General features: G+C 47.3%; 1 protein-coding gene across 1 annotated transcript in view; it reads left to right on the forward strand.

The window, feature by feature from the left end:
• Positions 1-20,658, forward strand: part of ZBTB48 (zinc finger and BTB domain containing 48) — a 66,341-nt gene that overhangs the window by 3,819 nt on the left and 41,864 nt on the right. Inside the window, exons 2-3 of the mRNA XM_082274102.1 lie at positions 7,941-8,218; positions 15,238-15,349. Coding sequence (XP_082130228.1) covers positions 7,941-8,218; positions 15,238-15,349 — 390 coding nt within the window. The remainder of the gene's footprint in view (positions 1-7,940; positions 8,219-15,237; positions 15,350-20,658) is intronic.

The following is a 20,658-nucleotide window of genomic DNA, read 5'->3' on the forward strand; positions in this document are numbered from 1 at the left end:
GGGGTACCAGTGACATCACGACAGTAATCGGTGCTATATATATATGCACTGTTACTGTAAAAATGACACTGGCAGGGAAGGGGTTAATTTTATTGGAGAGGGAGGGGTTAATGTATGCCTGGTGCTTAATGACATGTGTGGGGGGGAGGTGACTGAGTGACACAGGCACAGATCGCAGGTTCAGCTATGCTGAACACTCCGATCTGTCACTGTTTGTCACTTAGGAGATCCGCCCACTCTGTTTACACAAGCGGGCGGATCTCCAAACTCGATTCCCCGATGATCGGGGAAGAGCAGCGGTGATCACCGCCGCTCCTCCCCTGGCCAGATTCCCGCTGTGACTGAATACAGCGGGAGCGAGCCTCCGGCGGCGCGCGAGCGCCGCCCACAAGGGGAGGAGTCCAGCGACGTAGGTCTACGCCGCTGGACGGGAACTAACCACTTTGCCGCAGTAGAGCTTGAGTGAGCGCTCGGCAAGTGGTTAAGCGAGCCGTACCGTTCGGTTCCATGTAGTGGAAAAGCGCCGCCGTACCGAACCGTGCCAACACCGTACCATGCAGTGGAAAAGTGCAAAAGCGAGCCGAACCATTCGGTTCCATGAAAGCGCCATTAGTGGTTTCTCAATTTTTACACCCCATCCTGTTTTTGGCCAATAACCTGTCTTTCCATGGCGATTGTATGAGGGTGTGCCTGACATTCAGTCAAGGCACCCTCCAAAATTATGGACAGTCTCGAGGCCCCCTCCAAAATTATGGACAGTCTCGAGGCCCCCCTCCAAAATTAGGGGCAGTCTCGAGGCACCCTCCAAAATTATAGACAGTCTCGAGGCACCCTCCAAAATTATGGACAATCTCGAGGCACCCTCCAAAATTATGGACAATCTCGAGGCACCCTCCAAAATTATGGACAGTCTCGAGGCCCCCTCCAAAATTATGGACAGTCTCGAGGCCCCCTCCAAAATTATGGACAGTCTCGAGGCCCCCTCCAAAATTATGGACAGTCTCGAGGCCCCCTCCAAATTTATGGACAGTCTCGAGGCCCCCTCCAAAATTAGGGACAGTCTCGAGGCCCCCTCCAAAATTAGGGACAGTCTCGAGGCCCCCTCCAAAATTAGGGACAGTCTCGAGGCACCCTCCAAAATTAGGGACAGTCTCGAGGCACCCTCCAAAATTAGGGACAGTCTCGAGGCCCCCTCCAAAATTAGGGACAGTCTCGAGGCCCCCTCCAAAATTAGGGACAGTCTCGAGGCCCCCTCCAAAATTAGGGACAGTCTCGAGGCCCCCTCCAAAATTAGGGACAGTCTCGAGGCCCCCTCCAAAATTAGGGACAGTCCCGAGGCACCCTCCAAAATTATGGACAGTCTCGAGGCACCCTCCAAAATTAGGGACAGTCTCGAGGCACCCTCCAAAATTAGGGACAGTATCGAGGCCCCCTCCAAAATTAGGGACAGTCTCGAGGCACCCTCCAAAATTATGGACAGTCTTGAGGCACCCCATCCTAAAATGTTATAACTATTCTGATAGTTTTACATAATGCAGCAACATCAATACACCTAGGACACTAGGGCTGCAACTAACGATTATTTTAATAATCAATTAGTTGCCGATTATTTTTTCGATTAATCGGATAAAATAATAAAAAAACTCAATATGCCTTTTTTTTCATTTATTTAAAATAATAATGAGCAAACATCTTTCACACTTGTGCGATGCTGGAAGGCTGCGTATTCGCAGCCTGTTCCCGCATCGAATCTGCACAAGAGGCAGTTCACACTGCCATATGCGATACGCAGGGGGTGTCAATTAAATGTTAACGACACCCCCAGTTTGATCGCATATTGCAGTGCGATCTGACAGTTCACACAGAATCGGATCGTACAACTGTGAACCACTGTGCGATCCGATCCTGATGCGGCTGAAAAAAGGGTCATGTGCGACTTTTGTCCAGGTGCAGTGCGAATCTGCACACCCGCAGTAGTGTGAACCAGCACTTAGTGCCGGTTCACACTTGTGCGGTTTGCGAGATCGCATGTAATTCGGAGCGCACTGCTCCTAAATTACATGCGATCTTATGTGCGGATGCGAGTTCAGCCATACACTTTGTATGACTGAATTCGCAGCGCATCCGCACCAAACTCGCACATGAGGCATTTTTTGAGCCGCCTCAGGATCGGATCGCACAGTGGTTCACAGTTGTACGATCCGATTCTGTGCGAACTGTCAGATCGCACTGCGATATGCGATCAAACTGGGGGTGTCGTTAACATTTAATTGACACCCCCTGCGTATCGCATATGGCAGTGTGAACTGCCTGTGCTGCGGATGCGATGCAGGAACACGCTGCATATTCGCAGCCTTCTTGCATCGCACAAATGTGAACCGAGCCTTATACCAAAACTTTTTTTCTCTTACGTCCTCCGACAGTCGCCGCCACTTCATATTCATCACTAATGGGGTTATTGACCTTTGCTCCGCAGGAGTAGCTAGGCAACAAAATGTATTAATATCAAAGCTTTTAGCATATCCCACCCCTAGGGGGTGGTCCCCTCAGTCAATACCTCCTGCTTCCTGCATTCCCAACTCAGTTTCTAATGCCTAGCTTAGGAGTAGGCTGGCTGTTCCTGTGCTGGGGCTCTCGGTCTCAGCCTCTATTCTCTTTTTGATTTTATTTGGAGTTTTTTCTCTTTCTTTTACTTAGCTGTTAGTTTTCAGCATTAGTTAGCTTCTTCGGATGAAGATGATCGTGCGGAGCTGGGTCTCGGACTGGCCACCCTGGATCCCAGGGCTCAGGGCCAGGGGCTTCCCAGCCTGCCATCGAGCGTTCAGCGCAGGTTTCCCTGGCACATTGAACGACCCATCCCTGTTCGCTGCAGGAATGCTATCTGTGCGGTGGCTACCTCACTGGACGCCATTGCGGTTTCGCACCGCAGTTCCACTGCGTCATGGCTGCGACACTCCCTGTCCTCAGTGCAGCGGTTTGGTCGCTGGAGCAGGCTTCCCACGCCATCCGGAATGGTAAGTACATTTCTATGTGGGGACCTGTCTATTTGGGTGTAGGTCTGGGACTGTGTGACCCTGCGTGTCTGTGTGGCTGCTGAGCTCCCTGTCAGATTCCTGTGTGGACTTGCTGCCTGTGTGTGGGCTGTGAAGGGGGGGGGGCTTTCCCGCTCTACTGGGTGAATGCATGAAGCAGTCTGGGTTTAGGCATGCTGTGCGGCGATCGCTGCATCGACCCGCCATTTTTTTGCGGCAGAATTATGGTGGCCGGTCCTGTGTGGTAAGGCGCGGCGTTTTGGTGCCAAACGCCGCCATTTTGGCGGCGATCGATCTGGCCACATGTCGGCGCCATTTTCTATTTGCCTAAGGAATCCTCAGCCGAGCGGCCATGTTTGTGTAGCCTTACATAGGCTTTCTAGGGGCGGTCGGTCATTGCATCACTTCCTTTTGCTCTGGGACAGCGATCGGTGGCAGCAGCCTGTGTGATCTCTCCAGGTTTTTACCTTTCCATTTTCCTGTATTCCTTGCCCAGTGTTCTTATCCCTGTGGGGGTCGGTGTATTCAGTGGGTGCGGTGGGCTACGCTCGCCGCGATCTTAAAGGGACAGTACTCCTTTTTTCCTAATATTGCTGGGGCATGGATTCTCAGGATTGCAAGTTTCCTCCCACCCTGGTGGGGGGCCAAGGGGCCGCTGCTTCCCCCGAGGGGGCTGATCTGGCTACTATTGTGGCTAACCTTGCTGCTCAGGTGCAGATGCTGGTGGCTGATCGATCCACAAAAAGGCCCAGGGTGTCCATTTCCTCTGATTCAGAGGGCGATGGGGCTGCTATGACTGGAGTGCCCTTCTCAGGGTCTCACTCATCTCTAGACCTTGTGGGGTCTGACGGGGAGGCTGAGGTGGAAGGGGTTGATAATTCTCCCCCTGGCTCGTCTGAAGAGCTTGCACTCATGGATGAGTTGGTTGCTTCTATCAAGCAAACACTGCATTTGCAGGATGAACCATGTCCTCCTGCTTTGATGTCCTCTTATGGGACGCAAAGGAAACGCAAAACATCACAGGTTTTTCCTTGCTCTACGGGATTTCAGCGCGCGGTTGATGAGCAATGGCGCAATTTAAAGAAGCCTTTTGCTGTGCCGAGTAGGTTCAAACTGCGTTATCCATTTACACCCACCACTGATGAGCGTTGGTGTGTGCCGCCTCAGGTGGATCACGCGGTGGCGATTTTGAATAAATCCACTGCGATTCCTGCTGAGGATACCCCGGTGTTCCGGGACCCTACGGACAGGAGATTGGAGTCCCTGGCCCGTCATGCTTATACGGTTGCTGGTTCTATGCTGAAGCCTATTTTTGCCATTATGGCAGCCCAGGCTATTGCGGATTGGACGCAGGTGCTCAGGCGCACCCTGGTGGCTGATTCTGCCCCGCCGACAACTTTGGATATGGTGGATCAAATTCATCAGGGTGTCATGTATTTGTGTGATGCGGACTTAGATTTGGTCCCTTTGGCTGTGCGTCTTTCAAGTGTGGCGGTTTTGAACCGTCGCCTGATATGGCTGAAATGTTGGTCTGTTGACCAATCTTCTCGCAAGACTTTAGCTAATTTGCCCTACGCGGGATCCCGCCTTTTTGGCGAATCTTTGGATACTCTGATAAAGGGAATTTCTGGGGGTAAGAGCACTCTCTTACCCCAAACTCACAAGCACAAGTTTGTTCGTGGTAAGAAGAATACCTCGTTTAGGCCCTCTCAGGGGTCCTTTCGGGCCTTTCGGTCGCACTATAAGGGCAAGCCCTTCAAGGGCCAAGGCTCCCAGAAGAAGCCGTGGACAGGTAAGCAGAATTCCGGGTCTGCTGCCCATACCAATTCGGCCTGAAGGGGCGCCCTCACCCGGTTCTGGGGTGGGGGGACGTTTGCTCGGTTTTCTTCAACCCTGGCTGGACCGCATTCGGGACAGGTGGGTTCAGGAAATCGTTCGATCTGGATACAAGATCGAGTTTTCCCCTCAAACCTTCAGCTGACTCCGGAGCGCTTGCAGGATCTGCACCTGGCGGTGCGGGACCTGCGGGCCCAGGGAGTGGTGGTTCCGGTGCCTCATCGGGACAGATTTCGGGGGTTCTATTCCAATCTGTTCACTGTGCCCAGAAAGGAGGGCAAGGTTCGTCCAATTCTGGACTTGAAAGCTCTGAACCGCTTTCTGCGGGTTCGCAAGTTCCGCATGGAATCCCTGCGCTCGGTGGTGGCTGCCCTGGAAGAAACATCGGGGAAGATGTCGGCCGTGTCGGCGGTCACCGGGCGGCGCTGCAGGGACTTCCTTCGAAGGTACGTTTTTAGAATGAGCCAGTATGCAGTGCACACTGGCTAATTATGGAATTTATTTATGTAGCGCCGTCAATTTACGCAGCGCTATATATATATATATATATAGAGTAAATTCACATCAGTCCCTACCCTCAAGGAGCTCACAATCTAAGGTCCCTAACTCACATTCAAACATACTGTACACATACTAGGGCCAATTTTTATACAGGATCCAGTTAACCTACCAGCATGTCTTTGGAGTGTGGGAGGAAACCGAAGTACCCGGAGGAAACCCACGCAGGCACAGGGAAAACATGCAAACTCCAGGCAGGTAGTTTAGTGGGTGGGATTAGAACCAGCGACCCTTCTGCTGCTAGGCGAAAGTGCCAAATTATGCCTTTGTCTTACAGGATTGGTTTTCTTTTTTTTTTTTTTAAATGGGTCTACCTCTTTAACCACTTCTGGACCGCCCACCGTGTATTTACGTCGGTATAGTGACATTAAATACTGGGGTTATGGCAGCAGCTAGCTGCGATATTTTTTTTAACGGGGGGGGGGGGGGTCCGCTTTAACATAAGGGTGGTCCCAGTGGTTGGTTCACCACGGGATCACCTTTATGGGTGGCCGGAGAGGTAACCCCCCCTCCCGCCGCTTACTGGAGCCGTCGGTCGATAAGGAAGACCTGTCATGCACTATTCCTATTACAAGAGATGTTTACATTACTTGTAATAGGAATAAAAGTGATCAAAAAGAAAAAAAACTAAGGGTCCTTTCACACGGGCGCTCCGTGTGTCCGCAAATCATCCTATTTTTTTGCGGATGATTTGCGGACATAATGTAAGTCTATGGCATTGCGGATGTCAGCGGAATACCATCCGCTGACATCCGATTTTCCTCCTGTCAGTTCTGTTCTGGAACAGAAAAAATCCTATTTTTGTTCCGTTCAAAAAACGGAAAGGAAGGAAAATCGGATGTCAGCGGTGTCATCCGCTGACATCCGCAATCCCCCATAGACTTACATTATGTCCGCATATCATCCGCAAACGGATGGGATGATATGCGGACCTACGGAGCGGATGACAGAAATGTCATCCGCTCCGTGAAAAAAAAAAAAAAAAAAAGTCCCGCAGCGGACCTTTCACACGGAAAGCCCGTGTGAAAGAGCCCTAAAGGGAAAGTGTAAAAATAAAATAAACAATAAATGAATAAACAATAAAAAATGAATAAAAAAAATATAAAGTGCCCCTGTCCCTGTGAGCTCGCATTCAGAAGCGATCGCATGCTTACGTTGTGGCCACATATGTAAACAGATAAGGTTACAAGGATTGGATCCCCCCCCCCTCCCCCACCGCTCACCGCATCTGTTATATATATACACACAGGGCTTGACAAATTTGCCTGAAATCTAGGAGCCAGCTAAAAAAATTAGGAGCCAGTTTTTTTTTTTTTTTTTAAACCAACAACCAAGCTTTATTTAATAAAACGGATACTAAATTTACACATAAATACGACTAGAACCCCACTCTCCTCTCTAGCGCAATTGGATGGAAACAGACTGTCTGTCTCTTTCCATCCGATGCCATCTGATCCGATCCACGGGATGGATAGAAAATATCCGTCTGTTTTTGGCGGACAGGATCAGATGGCGGCAGATTACCGCTCCATAGAGGAAAATGAAGGGTCCGATCAGGTCTGCCTTAAAAACTGACAGGCGGACCTGATCAGACAGCCCGTGTGAAAGGGGCCTTCGGCTGTGGCATGGCAATGAGGAAAAAAAAAAAAGATATATATATATATATATATATATATATATATATATATATATATACACATATATACATATATATAATTTTTTTTTGTAATAATAAGTATTGAAAAAAAAAAAAGAAAAAAATTATTTTTTATTTATTTTTTAATAATTAAAAAAAAAAGAAAAAAATTATTATTATTTTTTTTTTTAATTTAAAAAATAAATTAATAACAATAACCACACTCCCTGTCCACTTACCTTTAAGCAAAGGTAACTGGACAGGGAGATGAAGCCAGCAAAAACTTCCCTCTCATCTCCTCTTGGGAAGGAGATGGGAATGCATTGAGAACAGGCAGTGGAAACAGTCATTACTCCCAGCCACCACAAGACGGCGCCAGTTCCCCACTGGAAGCCTCTCTCATCTCACAGAAGAAGGCCGAAAAGCCGGGGCCTCAATTTTTGGACGGCGCGGCAGTCCGTGCGCACGGGGAGGAGGTGGGGGCGCAAAAGGGACAGGACACCTCCTGCAGGGCACCCCAGGCGCCAGGTCGCTAATTCTAGTCGCAAATGCGACCTGGCGCCCGGGGTTTGTTGAGCCCTGTATATATATATATATATATAATATAATGTTTGGGGGTTCTGAGTAATTTTCTAGCAAAAAAATGCAGATTTTTACATGTCGGAGTGGAGTGCCAGAAATGGCCTTGGTATGGAAGTGGTTGAAGTAGACCGCCTTGTGATTCGCTGCCTCAGGTGTCCTCCAGCTCAGGCAGCGAATCAGAACCGGTAATTAATATTGACAGAAAGCACTTTCAAGCGATGAAATGTCCTGTAAAGTTAGATGCTCCCTTTTTTTAAAGTTATAATTGTTTAAAATAAGTGTGTGTTCCATTGCAGTGGGAGTTGGAGGTGGACCAGATCCATGACGTCATAGCAGATGGCTCCGATTATATGGAGGATGACCTGGATGAAGACTTTGTTCTGGAGAGGAAGATGCCAAGCTCCAAGAGGAGGCCCTGCACCCCAAAGAAAATCCTTCCTTTGGAACCCTCCACCAATGACTCCATGGCTGACGGGGAAGAGCTGAAGAACAAAAAGAATGCCAACGCTCCTGTGGAATGTCCCATATGTCACAAGAAGTTCCTCAGCAAGTATTATCTCAAAGTCCATAACAGGTAACGCAACAAGGCCGTGCTCCCCAGGCTCCACATCACAGTAGATTTCTCTTTTTACCCCGTTTATGACCAGGCCATTTTTTTTTGCTACAATCGAAAAACCAACACAAGGGCGCACCGGCCTGCTGCATTATCTTCTAGAAAGGTTTTATTAAATAAAAGGTATAAAAATACTCACAAACGAGTTCTTGGTACAAGGATATCAAATGGGTATATTGCCATCAGCATCAAACTTTATTTTTTTTAGGTAAAGTTGATCCAGGGAATATCTGATTGCCTCTCGGGAGATCAGGAAGGATTTTTTTCCCCTGCTGTAGCAAATTGGATCTTGCTTTGCTGGGGTTTATTTTCGCCTTCCTCTGGATCAACTGCGGGTATAGGATTGTGTATATGGGATTGTATGGTTGGGTTTTCAATACTGTTTTTTTTTTTTTTTTTTTTTTTATTGAACCAGATGGACTTTTTTCAACCTGACTAACTCTGCAACATCAAAGGGGTGCATCGTTCATTTGAAGCTGGAAAGGCTTACGCGTTTCGAGGCTTAGCCTCTTCCTCAGAGCCTATGGACCATGTCTAAGCCTTTGCTTTATATACTCAGTTCGAGGCTTAGTCTCTTCCTCAAAGCCTATGGACCATGTCTAAGCCTTTGCTTTATATACTCAGTTTCGAGGCTTAGCCTCTTCCTCAGAGCCTATGGACCATGTCTAAGCCTTTGCTTCATATACTCAACAATGACCTCTTGAACTGGGTGTGGTTGGGCCTGGACCCTCCCCTACACAGGGGTGTGTACATGGGGTGCCTGCCCAACCAGATAAGTTTATTCATGAAGCTACTGCCCAAAAATGGGGCTGGCCATAACCAAAGGTTGGATATGTATTGGATACTAAAAAAGAGAAGATCTCTTACTCACATATTTTTTTGCTACTTTTGTTGCTTCCGCACCGCCCCACGCACATATACTGTATGGGCCTTCAGCGCAAAATCGCGACACTGTACGTCTTTTTTTTTTTTTTTTCGGGATCTGGGGCGTGCATGCGACCCACTCCTGCTGTGATTGGACACAGCTTGAACCAATTAGGGGTCCGGCGAAACCGATGTTCGCCGGCACTCAGTTGGGATCTGGGGCGCGCATGCAACCCACTCCTGCTCTGATTGGACACAGCTGGAGCCAATTAGGGGTCCGGCGAAACCGATGTTCGCCGGCACCCAGTCGGGATCTGGAGCACGCATGCGACCCACTCCTGCTGTGATTGGACACAGCTTGAACCAATTAGGGGTCCGGCGAAACCGATGTTCGCCGGCACTCAGTTGGGATCTGGGGCGCGCATGCAACCCACTCCTGCTCTGATTGGACACAGCTGGAGCCAATTAGGGGTCCGGCGAAACCGATGTTCGCCGGCACCCAGTCGGGATCTGGGGCGCGCATGCGACCCACTTCTGCTGTGATTGGACACAGCTGGAGTCAATTAGTGGTCCGACGAAACCAATGTTCGCCGGCACCCAGTCGGGATATGGGGCGCGCATGCGACCCACTCCTGCTGTGATTGGACACAGCTGGAGCCAATTAGGAGTGCGGCGAAACCGATGTTCGCCGGCACCCAGCGGTCGCTCCTGAGAGAGGCAAAACGGCGGTCTTCCTATGTAAACACAAGGCAGATCGCCATTCTGTGAGAGGGGAAGATGGAGATCCTGTGTTTCTTCTAGACAGGAGCATAGATCTGTCCCCCCCCCCCCAGTCAAAGCACCTCCCCCACAGTTGGTAATCACTCCCTAGGGAACACATTTAAACGCCCTCTGATGTTAACCCCTTCCTAGCCAGTGCCATTAGTGCAGTGACAGTGTATTTTTTTTTTAGCGCTGATCACTACAGGTCCCTCTCAAAAAATTAGCATGTTGTAATAAAGTTCATTATTTTCTGTAATGTACTGATAAACATTGGACTTTCATATATTTTAGATTCATTACACACAACTGAAGTAGTGCAAGCCTTTTATTGTTTTTAATATTGATGATTTTGGCATACAGCTCATGAAAAACCGAAATTCCTATCTCAAAAAATTAGCATATCATGAAAAGGTTCTCTAAACGAGCTATTAACCTAATCATCTGAATCAACTAATTAACTCTAAACACCTGCAAAAGATTCCTGAGGCTTTTAAAAACTCCCAGCCTGGTTCATTACTCAAAACCGCAATCATGGGTAAGACTGCCGACCTGACTGCTGTCCAGAAGGCCATCATTGACACCCTCAAGCAAGAGGGTAAGACACAGAAAGAAATTTCTGAACGAATAGGCTGTTCCCAGAGTGCTGTATCAAGGCACCTCAGTGGGAAGTCTGTGGGAAGGAAAAAGTGTGGCAGAAAACGCTGCACAACGAGAAGAGGTGACCGGACCCTGAGGAAGATTGTGGAGAAGAACCGATTCCAGACCTTGGGGGACCTGCGGAAGCAGTGGACTGAGTCTGGAGGAAGACTGGGGAGAGGGAAATGCCAAAATGCCTGAAGTCCAGTGTCAAGTACCCACAGTCAGTGATGGTCTGGGGTGCCATGTCACCTGCTGGTGTTTTATCAAGGGCAGGGTCAATGCCGCTAGCTATCAGGAGATTTTGGAGCACTTCATGCTTCCATCTGTTGAAAAGCTTTATGGAGATGAAGATTTCATTTTTCAGCATGACCTGGCACCTGCTCACAGTGCCAAAACCACTGGTAAATGGTTTACTGACCATGGTATTACTGTGCTCAATTGGCCTGCCAACTCTCCTGACCTGAACCCCATAGAGAATCTGTGGGATGTTGTGAAGAGAAAGTTGAGAGACGCAAGACCCAACACTCTGGATGAGCTCAAGGCCGCTATCGAAGCATCCTGGGCCTCCATAACACCTCAGCAGTGCCACAGGCTGATCGCCTCCATGCCACGCCGCATTGAAGCAGTCATTTCTGCAAAAGGATTCCCGACCAAGTATTGAGTGCATAACTGAACATAATTATTTGAAGGTTGACTTTTTTTGGATTAAAAACACTTTTTTTTTATTGAAATATGCAAATTTTTTGAGCTAGGAATTTTGGGTTTTCATGAGCTGTATGCCAAAATCCTCAATATTAAAACAATAAAAGGCTTGCACTGCTTCAGTTGTGTGTAATGAATGTAAAATATATGAAAGTCTAATGTTTATCATTACATTACAGAAAATAATGAACTTTATCACAATATGCTCATTTTTTGAGAGGGACCTGTATATTGGGGTCACCAGGGCCAGTGATAAGGCAGTACAACCAGTCCTGTTGTACTGGGCCCAGGCCCCTTCATATAAACGGGGGCCCCAGGCCCCATCAGCTAAAAGGGGGGTCCCAGGGCAGCTTTATTGTTCATTTCTGCCTAAATATATTGATGGTTTTTTACTAGTACACACCCGCACTCCTTCTTGCTTACCAGGGCTTAAATTACATTACCCTGGGCCCCATCAGGAGGTGGGCGCAGAGGAGGGACTTTTTTTCAATTTTTGAAGTGTAGGAAGATGAAGTCAGCACGGCTTTTCCGTTGCACCCCAGGGGAGGGGGGGGAGGCAGGGTTGGGGGGGGGCCCCATTAGGAGGGCTGTATGGGGCCCATGATTTCTAACAGTGGCCCTGGGTGTCACTGGTCCCCCAACAAGTGTCACTTACTGTCAGATTTGTCCCCCGAAATGTTGCAGTTGCAAATCGCTCATCACCGCCATTACTAATAAAGAAAAATTAAAAGATGCTATAACATTTGCACAAACCGCTCAATACGCTTATTGGGATTTTTCTTTTTTTTTACCAAAAATGTAGCAGAATACATATTGGCCTAAATTGATGAAGAAATTCGATTTTTTTTTCATTGGATATGTATTATAGCAGAAAGTAAAAGTGTTTTTATTTTTTTCAAAATTGTCGCTCTTTTTTTTTTTTGTTTATAGCGCAAAAAATAAAAATTGCCCGGGTGATTGAATACCACCAAAAGAAAGCTCTGTTTGTGGGAATAAAAGGACATCGATTTTATTTGGGTACAGCGTCGCACGACCGCGCAATTGTCAGTTAAAATAAAGCAGTGCCGAATTGCAAAAATGGCCTGGTCATGAAGGGGGGGGGGGGTAAATCCTCCGGAGCTGAAGTGGTTAACTGACAATTGCTCAGTCATACAACGCTGTACTCAAATGAAATGTTTTTCTTTTTTTTTCCCCACAAATAGAGCTTTCTGTTGGTGATATTTGATAATCTCTGTAGTTTTTTTTTTTTAATTATTTATTATATAAACAATAAAAGACTGACATTTTTGGAATTTATATATAAATATACAGTATCTCACAAAAGTCAGTACACCCCCTCACATTTCTGTAAATATTTTATTCTATCTTTTCATGTGACAACACTGAAGAAATGACACTTTGCTACAATGTAAAGTAGTGAGTGTACAGCTTGTATAACAGTGTAAATTTGCTGTCCCCTCAAAATAACTCAACACACAGCCATTAATGTCTAAACTGCTGGCAACAAAAGTGAGTACACCCCTAAGTGAAAATGTCCAAATTGGGTCCAAAGTGTCAATATTTTGTGTGGCCACCATTATTTTCTAGCACTGCCTTAACCCTCTTGGGCATGGCGTTCACCAGAGCTTCACAGGTTGTCACTGGAGTCCTCTTCCACTCCTCCATGATGACATCACAGAGCTGGTGGATGTTAGAGACCTTGCGCTCCTCCACCTTCCGTTTGAGGATGTCCCACAGATGCTCAATAGGGTTTAGGTCTGGAGACATGCTTGGCCAGTCCATCACCTTTACCCTCAGCTTCTTTAGCAAGGCAGTGGTCGTCTTGGAGGTGTGTTTGGAGTCGTTATCATGTTGGAATACTGCCCTGCAGCCCAGTCTCTGAAGGGAGAGGATCATGCTCTGCTTCAGTATGTCACAGTACATGTTGGCATTCATGGTTCCCTCAATGAACTGTAGCTCCCCAGTGCTGGCAGCACTCATGCAGCCCCAGACCATGACACTCCCACCACCATGCTTGACTGTAGGAAGACACACTTGTCTTTGTACTCCTCACCTGGTTGCCGTCACACACGCTTGACACCATCAGAACCAAATACGTTTATCTTGGTCTCATCAGACCACAGGAGACGGTTCCAGTAATCCATGTCCTTAGTCTGCTTGTCTTCAGCAAACTGTTTGTGGGCTTTCTTGTGCATCATCTTTAGAAGAGGCTTCCTTCTGGGATGACAGCCATGCAGACTAATTTGATGCAGTGTGCGGCGTATGGTCTGAGCACTGACAGGCTGACCCCCCACCCCTTCAACCTCTGCAGAAATACTGGCAGCACTCATACGTCTATTTCCCAAAGACAACCTCTGGATATGACGCTGAGCACGTGCACTCAACTTCTTTGGTCGACTATGGCGAGGCCTGTTCTGAGTGGAACCTGTCCTGTTAAACCGCTGTATGGTCTTGGCCACCATGCTGCAGCTCAGTTTCAGGGTCTTGGCAATCTTCTTATAGCCTAGGCCATCTTTATGTAGAGCAACAATTCTTTTTTTCAGATCCTCAGAGAGTTCTTTGCCATGAGGTGCCATGTTGAACTTCCAGTGACCAGTATGAGAGAGTGAGAGCGATAACACCAAATCTAACACACCTGCTCCCCATTCACACCTGAGACCTTGTAACACTAACAAGTCACATGACACCGGGGAGGGAAAATGGCTAATTGGGCCCAATTTGGATATTGTCACTTAGGGGTGTACTTACTTTTGTTGCCAGAGGTTTAGACATTAATGGCTGTGTGTTGAGATATTTTGAGGGGACAGCAAATTTACACTGTTATACAAGCTGTACACTCACTACTTTACATTGTAGCAAAGTGTCATTTCTTCAGTGTTGTCACATGAAAAGATAGAATAAAATATTTACAAAAATGTGAGGGGTGTACTCACTTTTGTGAGATACTGTATATATAATATATACTTTCTGCTATAAAACATATCCATTAAAAAAAATCTAATTTCTCAATAAATTTAGGCCAATATGTATTCTGATACATGTCTTTGGTTAAAAAAAACAATATTCGCAATAAGTGTATATTGATTGGTGTGTGTGAAGGTTATAGCTTTTACAAACTATTGGATATACAGTATATTGTCAAAAGTATTGGGACGCCTGCCTTTACACACACATGAACTTTAATGGCATCCCAGTCTTAGTCTGTAGGGTTCAATATTGAGTTGGCCCACCCTTTGCAGCTATAACAGCTTCAACTCTTCTGGGAAGGCTGCCCACAAGGTTTAGGAGTGTCTATGGGAATGTTTGACCATTCTTCCAGAAGCGCATTTGTGAGGTCAGGCACTGATGTTGGACAAGAAGGCCTGTCATGCATTCTCTGCTCTAATTCATCCCAATGGTGTTCTATCAGGTTGAGGTCAGGACTCTGTGCAGGCCAGTCAAGTTCCTCCACCCCAAACTCGCTCATCCATGTCTTTATGGATCTTGCTTTGTGCACTGGTGAGCAGTCATGTTGGAACAGGAAGAGGCCGTCCCCAAACTGTTCTCACAAAGATTGGAGCATGAAATTGTCCAAAATGTCTTGTTATGCTGACACCTTAAGAGTTCCCTTCACTGGAACTAAGGGGCCAAACCCAACCCCTTAGAAACAACCCCACACCATAATCCCCCTTCCACCAAACTATTTTGACCAGTGCACAAAGCAAGGTCCATAAAGACATGGATGAGTGAGTTTGGGGTGGAATTTGAATTTGGGACCTTAACAGAAGGGGGCGATAGAGAGCAGCAGGATCAACCAGGTTTTTTTGCAGAATACAGAAATTAATCTCATAGTGAGTGAGTTTGAACAGCATGTTCTACAACATTTATTGATTTTATGATGTGGGTGACACGTTAAAAAGTTTTGGCTTTAGAATAGACGACAAGAGAAGGTTCAATGCTCTGAGCGCCATCCTTCTGCCATTGCGGGAAGTTTTCTGTCATGACACTGAGATATTATTGTTTTGTTTCCTTAGAAAGCACACCGGGGAGAAGCCCTTTGAATGTATGAAGTGCGGGAAATGTTACTTCAGGAAGGAAAATCTTTTAGAACATGAAGCCCGAAACTGTATGAGCCGAACCGAACAGGTGAGTCCAAGTCTGATTTGTAGGAAGTTGGTGCCAAGATGTCTCTCCTTCCACTATAACTAATGGAGGGAACAGCCAAAGGATATTGTTTATATCTTGAGTTTGATGGTGGTGGGGTGAGGGGGGGGGGTTTCCTTCATTATTAGCCAGGGGCAATGCCGCTCAGTGTTTGTCAACTGGAGTTCCATCTGGGCTTGTCAGGGGCAACTGGTATTTTCTAGAGATGTACCAAAATGTTTGCCCCCCGAAACATATCGTCCGAAATGGTGTTGCCCCCGACCAGGGTAAATAGCCTATGAAAATGTATTTTTACCACATGTCCAGCTGTGTCCAATCACAGCCAGTCACATGCACTGTCTTTGTGCACGCCGTTTGTGTGCGCCGCGATTGGGGATGAAGAATGTAACTCTGACACAGCCCATCTCCGATCAGGGTAAAGAGCCAATGAAATTGGCTCTTTACCACGTGACCAGTGGTGGGATTCAAAAATTTTAGTAACCAGTTCCGACTTTCAAGCATAGTATAATTTTTTTTTTTTATCTAATGTCAGTTAAGACCGCATTCACACTACTCCGACTTGGACTGCGACTTGTCAGCCTGACAAGTCGCGGTCCGTCACGCTCCCATTGTGTAGTACAGGAGCCGTTCTAATAAGAGCGACACAAGTCGCTCCGACTTAGAAAAAGGGTCCTGTACTACTTCGGGGCGACCTGGAGGCAACTTGCATAGACATTCATTTTATGAAGTCCGTGCAAGTCGTGCCGACTTCACAGGTCGCCCCCTAAGTCGGAGCGACCTAGTGTGAAACGGCACTAAGGGTCCGATCTGTCCGCCGCAATGTCGCAGTCCCGCTAAAAATCGCAGATTACTGCCATTACTAGTAAAAAAACTAAATAAAAATGGCATAAATCTTTCCCCTAGTTTGCAGACGCGATAACTTTTGCGCAAGACAATCAAAATATGTTTATTGGGATTTGTTTTACCAAAAATATGTAGCAGAAAACAAACTGGCCTAAAATATAGTGCAAAAAAAATAAAAATTCTCACAGGTGATCAAATACCACCAAAAGAAAGCTCTATTTGTGGAGAAAAAAAGGACATCAATTTTATTTGGGTACAGCGTCAAACGACCGCACAATTGTCAGTTAAGTAAGAATCGCAAAAAATGGCCTGGTCATTAAGAGAGAAAATCTTCCGGTCCAGAAGTGGTTAAATTAAAAGTAGGGAGTTAGTACATCAGTGAGTGGTGGTGGACACAGCAACCTTCCCCCTTCCCCTGTATGGAGAAAGAGAGGGTATGGAGAAAGAGAGGGTATAAGAGAAAGAGGGATGGAGGGATGAAGGAAGGGAGAGAGAGAGGGAAAGAAAGAGGGATGGAGGGAGAGAGAGGGAAAGAAAGAGAGGGTATGAGAGAAAGAGGGATAGAGGGATGAATGGAGGGACGGAGAAAGGGAGAAAGAAAGAGGGATGAAGGGAGGGAGAGAGAGGGAGAAAGAAAGAGAGAGAGGGAAAGAAGGAAGGAGGGAGGGAGAGAGAGAGAGGGAAAGGAGGAGGAAGGGAGAGAGAGAGAGGGAAAGAAGGAGAGATAGAGAGGGAGGGAGAGAGAGAGGGAAAGAAAGAGGGAGGGAGGGAGAGAGGGAGAAAGAAAGAGGGATGAAGGGAGGGAGAGAGAGGGATAAAGAAAGAGGGATGGAGGGAGAGAGGGATAAAGAAAGAGGGAGGGAGAGAGGGAGAAAGAAAGAGGGAGGGAGAGTGAGAGAGGGAAAGAAAGAGGGATGGAGAGAGAGAGGGAGAAAGAAAGAGGGATGAAGGAAGGGAGAGAGGGAGAAAGAAAGAGGGATGAAGGAAGGGAGAGAGAAGGAGAAAGAAAGAGGGATGAAGGAAGGGAGAGAAAGGGAGAAAGAAAGAGGGATGAAGGAAGGGAGAGAAAGGGAGAAAGAAAGAGGGATGAAGGGAGAGAGGGAGAAAGAAAGAGGGAGGGAGAGAGGGAGAAAGAAAGAGGGAGGGAGAGAGAGGGATAAAGAAAGAGGGATGGAGGGAGAGAGGGAGAAAGAAAGAGGGAGGGAGAGTGAGAGAGGGAAAGAAAGAGGGATGGAGAGAGAGAGGGAGAAAGAGAAAGAGGGATGAAGGGAGAGAGAGGGAGAAAGGGAGGGAAAGAAAGAGGGATGAAGGGAGGGAGAGCGATAGAGAGAGAAAGAAAGAGGGATGAAGGGAGGGAGAGAGAGGGAGAAAGAAAGAGGGAGGGAGAGAGAGAAAGGGGGGAAAGAAAGAGGGATGGAGAGAGAGGGGGGGGGAGAAAGAGGGATGAAGGGTGGGGGAGAGAGAGGGGGGGAAAGAAAGAGGGATGAAGGGATGGAGAGAGAGAGAAAGAAAGAGGGATGAAGGGAGGGAGAGAGAGGGAGAAAGAAAGAGGGAGGGAGAGCGAGAAAGAAAGAGGGATGAAGGGAGGGAGAGAGAGAGAGAAAGAAAGGGGGATGAAGGGAGGGGGAGAGAGAGAGGGAAAGAAAGAGGGAGGGAGAGAGAGAAAGGGGGAAAAGAAAGAGGGATGGAGTGAGAGGGGGGGGGAGAAAGAGGGATGAAGGGTGGGGGAGAGAGAGGGGGGGAAAGAAAGAGGGATGAAGGGATGGAGAGAGAGAGAAAGAAAGAGGGATGAAGGGAGGGAGAGAGAGGGGGAAAGAAAGAGGGATGAAGGGAGGGAGAGAGAGAGAGGGATGAAGGGAGAGAGAGAGAGGGATGAAGGGAGGGAGAGAGAGAGAGGGATGAAGGGGGAGAGGGAGAGACTCCCCGAATCATCAGTTTGTGTCTGCTCTGAGGTCTTCTGTCAGGCAGTTTCCCTTCTGCAGCGGCCGCATTGTGAAGATGCAGGGAGGAGGTGGGTGGAGCCAGACCCAGGCGTGGAGGACAAGGAAGATCCTCCTCCGCAGTGCATGTTGGGTCCTCTCCTCCTCTGCACGTCACTGGTTGCTAGATTCCAGTCGGCTGGCCATCCTAGCAACCAGACTCTACCACACAGATACTGCAGTAGAAAATACCGCAATTGCTGGCGATCCAAAAATACCAGCTGTGCCGGTAAATTACCGCCTGGGTGGACAACCCTGTGACAGATGGACCGCCCCGATCTCTGGCTTGCACCGGTTCGCAAATCTTGTGAAATGTCAGGTTTCAGCGAACCGGCTAAATCCCACCACTGAACGTGACCGGTTGTGCCCAATCACAGCCGGTCACAGGAAGTAAACAATCTGCGGTAACTGCCTGTTACCAGGTTCTGCTCCTCACACACCAATCCTGTGTGAGGAGGAGAGTGCGGTACCGAGGGAGTTACTGCTTACAGTGTAAAACACACAGATTGCCCACTAATAAAGAGTACCTGTCACCACCAGCCCATCAGAGTACTTGTCTCCAGCCGTTAGTACCTATCTGCAGCCCATCAGAGCAGTCGTGTGAAACTCCTCTACTGTCCTACCCTGCTGTACCTTGTACCACTTATATGAATAAAGGAACTTTTCTTCATTGGATTCCGTGGTGGTGTGTGACCATTTTCTTCTTTCATTCTTCTCCTGGTGGCGAGCCGAGGTTCCGCACCCACCTTGAATCGTGGACTTTGACTATCCTGAGCGGTGTTATCTCTCTTCATTAGTAATTATTATGGCTGCTGTGTGTCCCATGATGTACGATAAAGAAAATTGGATTTTTCCTACAGATTACCTGTAAAATCCTTTTCTTGGAGTACATCGTGGGACACAGAGGTCCCTCCCCTCTTGTCTGGGATATTTATTGCTTGCTACAAAACTGAGGGACTTCCTGTATGGGAGGGGTTATATAGAGGGGACTTCCCGTCTTTTTGGTTGCCAGTGTCCATACACCTGTAGGTGGCGTATAAACCAGATAGTAATTATTATGGCTGCTCTGTGTCCCGGGATGTACTCCAAGAAAAGGATTTTACAGGTAAGCTGTAGGAAAAATTAAATTATTATAACAATTTTGTGTAAAAAAAAAAAAGAATACATTCTTCAATTTCCCAAGAATTGTGGGAAAAATTACAACTTCAAAAAACTCACTAAGCCTCCTACTAAATACCCTGGACTGTCTGCTTTCCAAAAAGGGGTCATTTAGGGGGTATTTGTACTTTCCTGACATTTCAGTGCCTCCGGAAATGAGATAGGCCGTAACTACATCAGGTGTGATCAATTTTCAATGATTGCCACCATAGCTTGTAGACTCTATAACTTTCACACAGAGCAAATAATATCCACTAATTTGGGTTATTTATACCAAGGATATGTAGCAGTATAAATGTTGGCCCAAATATATGAAAAAAAATTACTTATTTGCAAAGTGTTATAATAGAAACTAAAAAAAAGTGGTTTTTTTTCCAAGTTTCACTCTTTTTTTCACTTATATTCCAAAAAAACAAAAAAAAAAAAACCCAGTGGTGAATAAATACCACCAAAGAAAAGCTTTATTTGTATGAAAAAAAAAAATGATAAAACTTTTGTTTGGCTCCTTGGAGTCCATTCTGCTCAGAGGGGGATCGATCCCCCGATCCCGCTGAGCAGGTGGATGACAGCTCCGTCCCTGCTCATTGTGCAGAGACAGAGCTGTCAGATCCCCGCTCTCCTCTATGGGGAGATCGGATGAAAAACGGACCGCCTGTCCGTTCTCATCCGATCCGATCCTCCAGACAGATGGAAAATAGAGTTTCCATCCGTCTGGATTTCACGGACAGGATCGGCTCGGATAGCAGCGGGTGTCAGCAGAGATGTCTCCTCTGACATCCGCCGCTCCATAGGGATGCATGGAGCATCCGATCCGGTCCGCCTGAAAAACTGACAGGCGGATCGGATCGGAAAGCCCGCGTGAAAGGGGCCTTTGGGTACAGTGTTGCATGACTGAGTAATTGTCCTTCAAAGTGTGACAGCGCTGAAGCTGAATATTGGTCTGGGCAGGAAGGGGGGGGGAGGGGTGAAATTGCCCGGTATTGAAGTGGTAAAGGACTATGATGTGAAAGGGGTGGATGGGGGGAGACTGAGGACCTTGTAAAAGGAAGAGGCAGTCTGAACTGAAGACTGATTAAAAGGTACAGGAGGAGGGGGGACTGGGGAATTTGATGTGGGGGGGGGGGCTGTGATCTCTGATGTGAAATTGGGGATTCTAATGTGACAGAGACCCCATTTAGGAATGGGGGTGCCCGGAGATTTTCCATACTTTCAAATGGTGATCGCCCGATTTCGGTTTTTCGTTGCCGATGCCGATATTTTGGCCAATGCATATCGGTATCATATATTTTTTGACAGGTACTTTTGTGGAGG

This window comes from Pelophylax lessonae (assembly GCF_965119305.1).
Source record: "Pelophylax lessonae genome assembly, chromosome: 12".
NCBI classification, from domain to species: domain Eukaryota; kingdom Metazoa; phylum Chordata; class Amphibia; order Anura; family Ranidae; genus Pelophylax; species Pelophylax lessonae.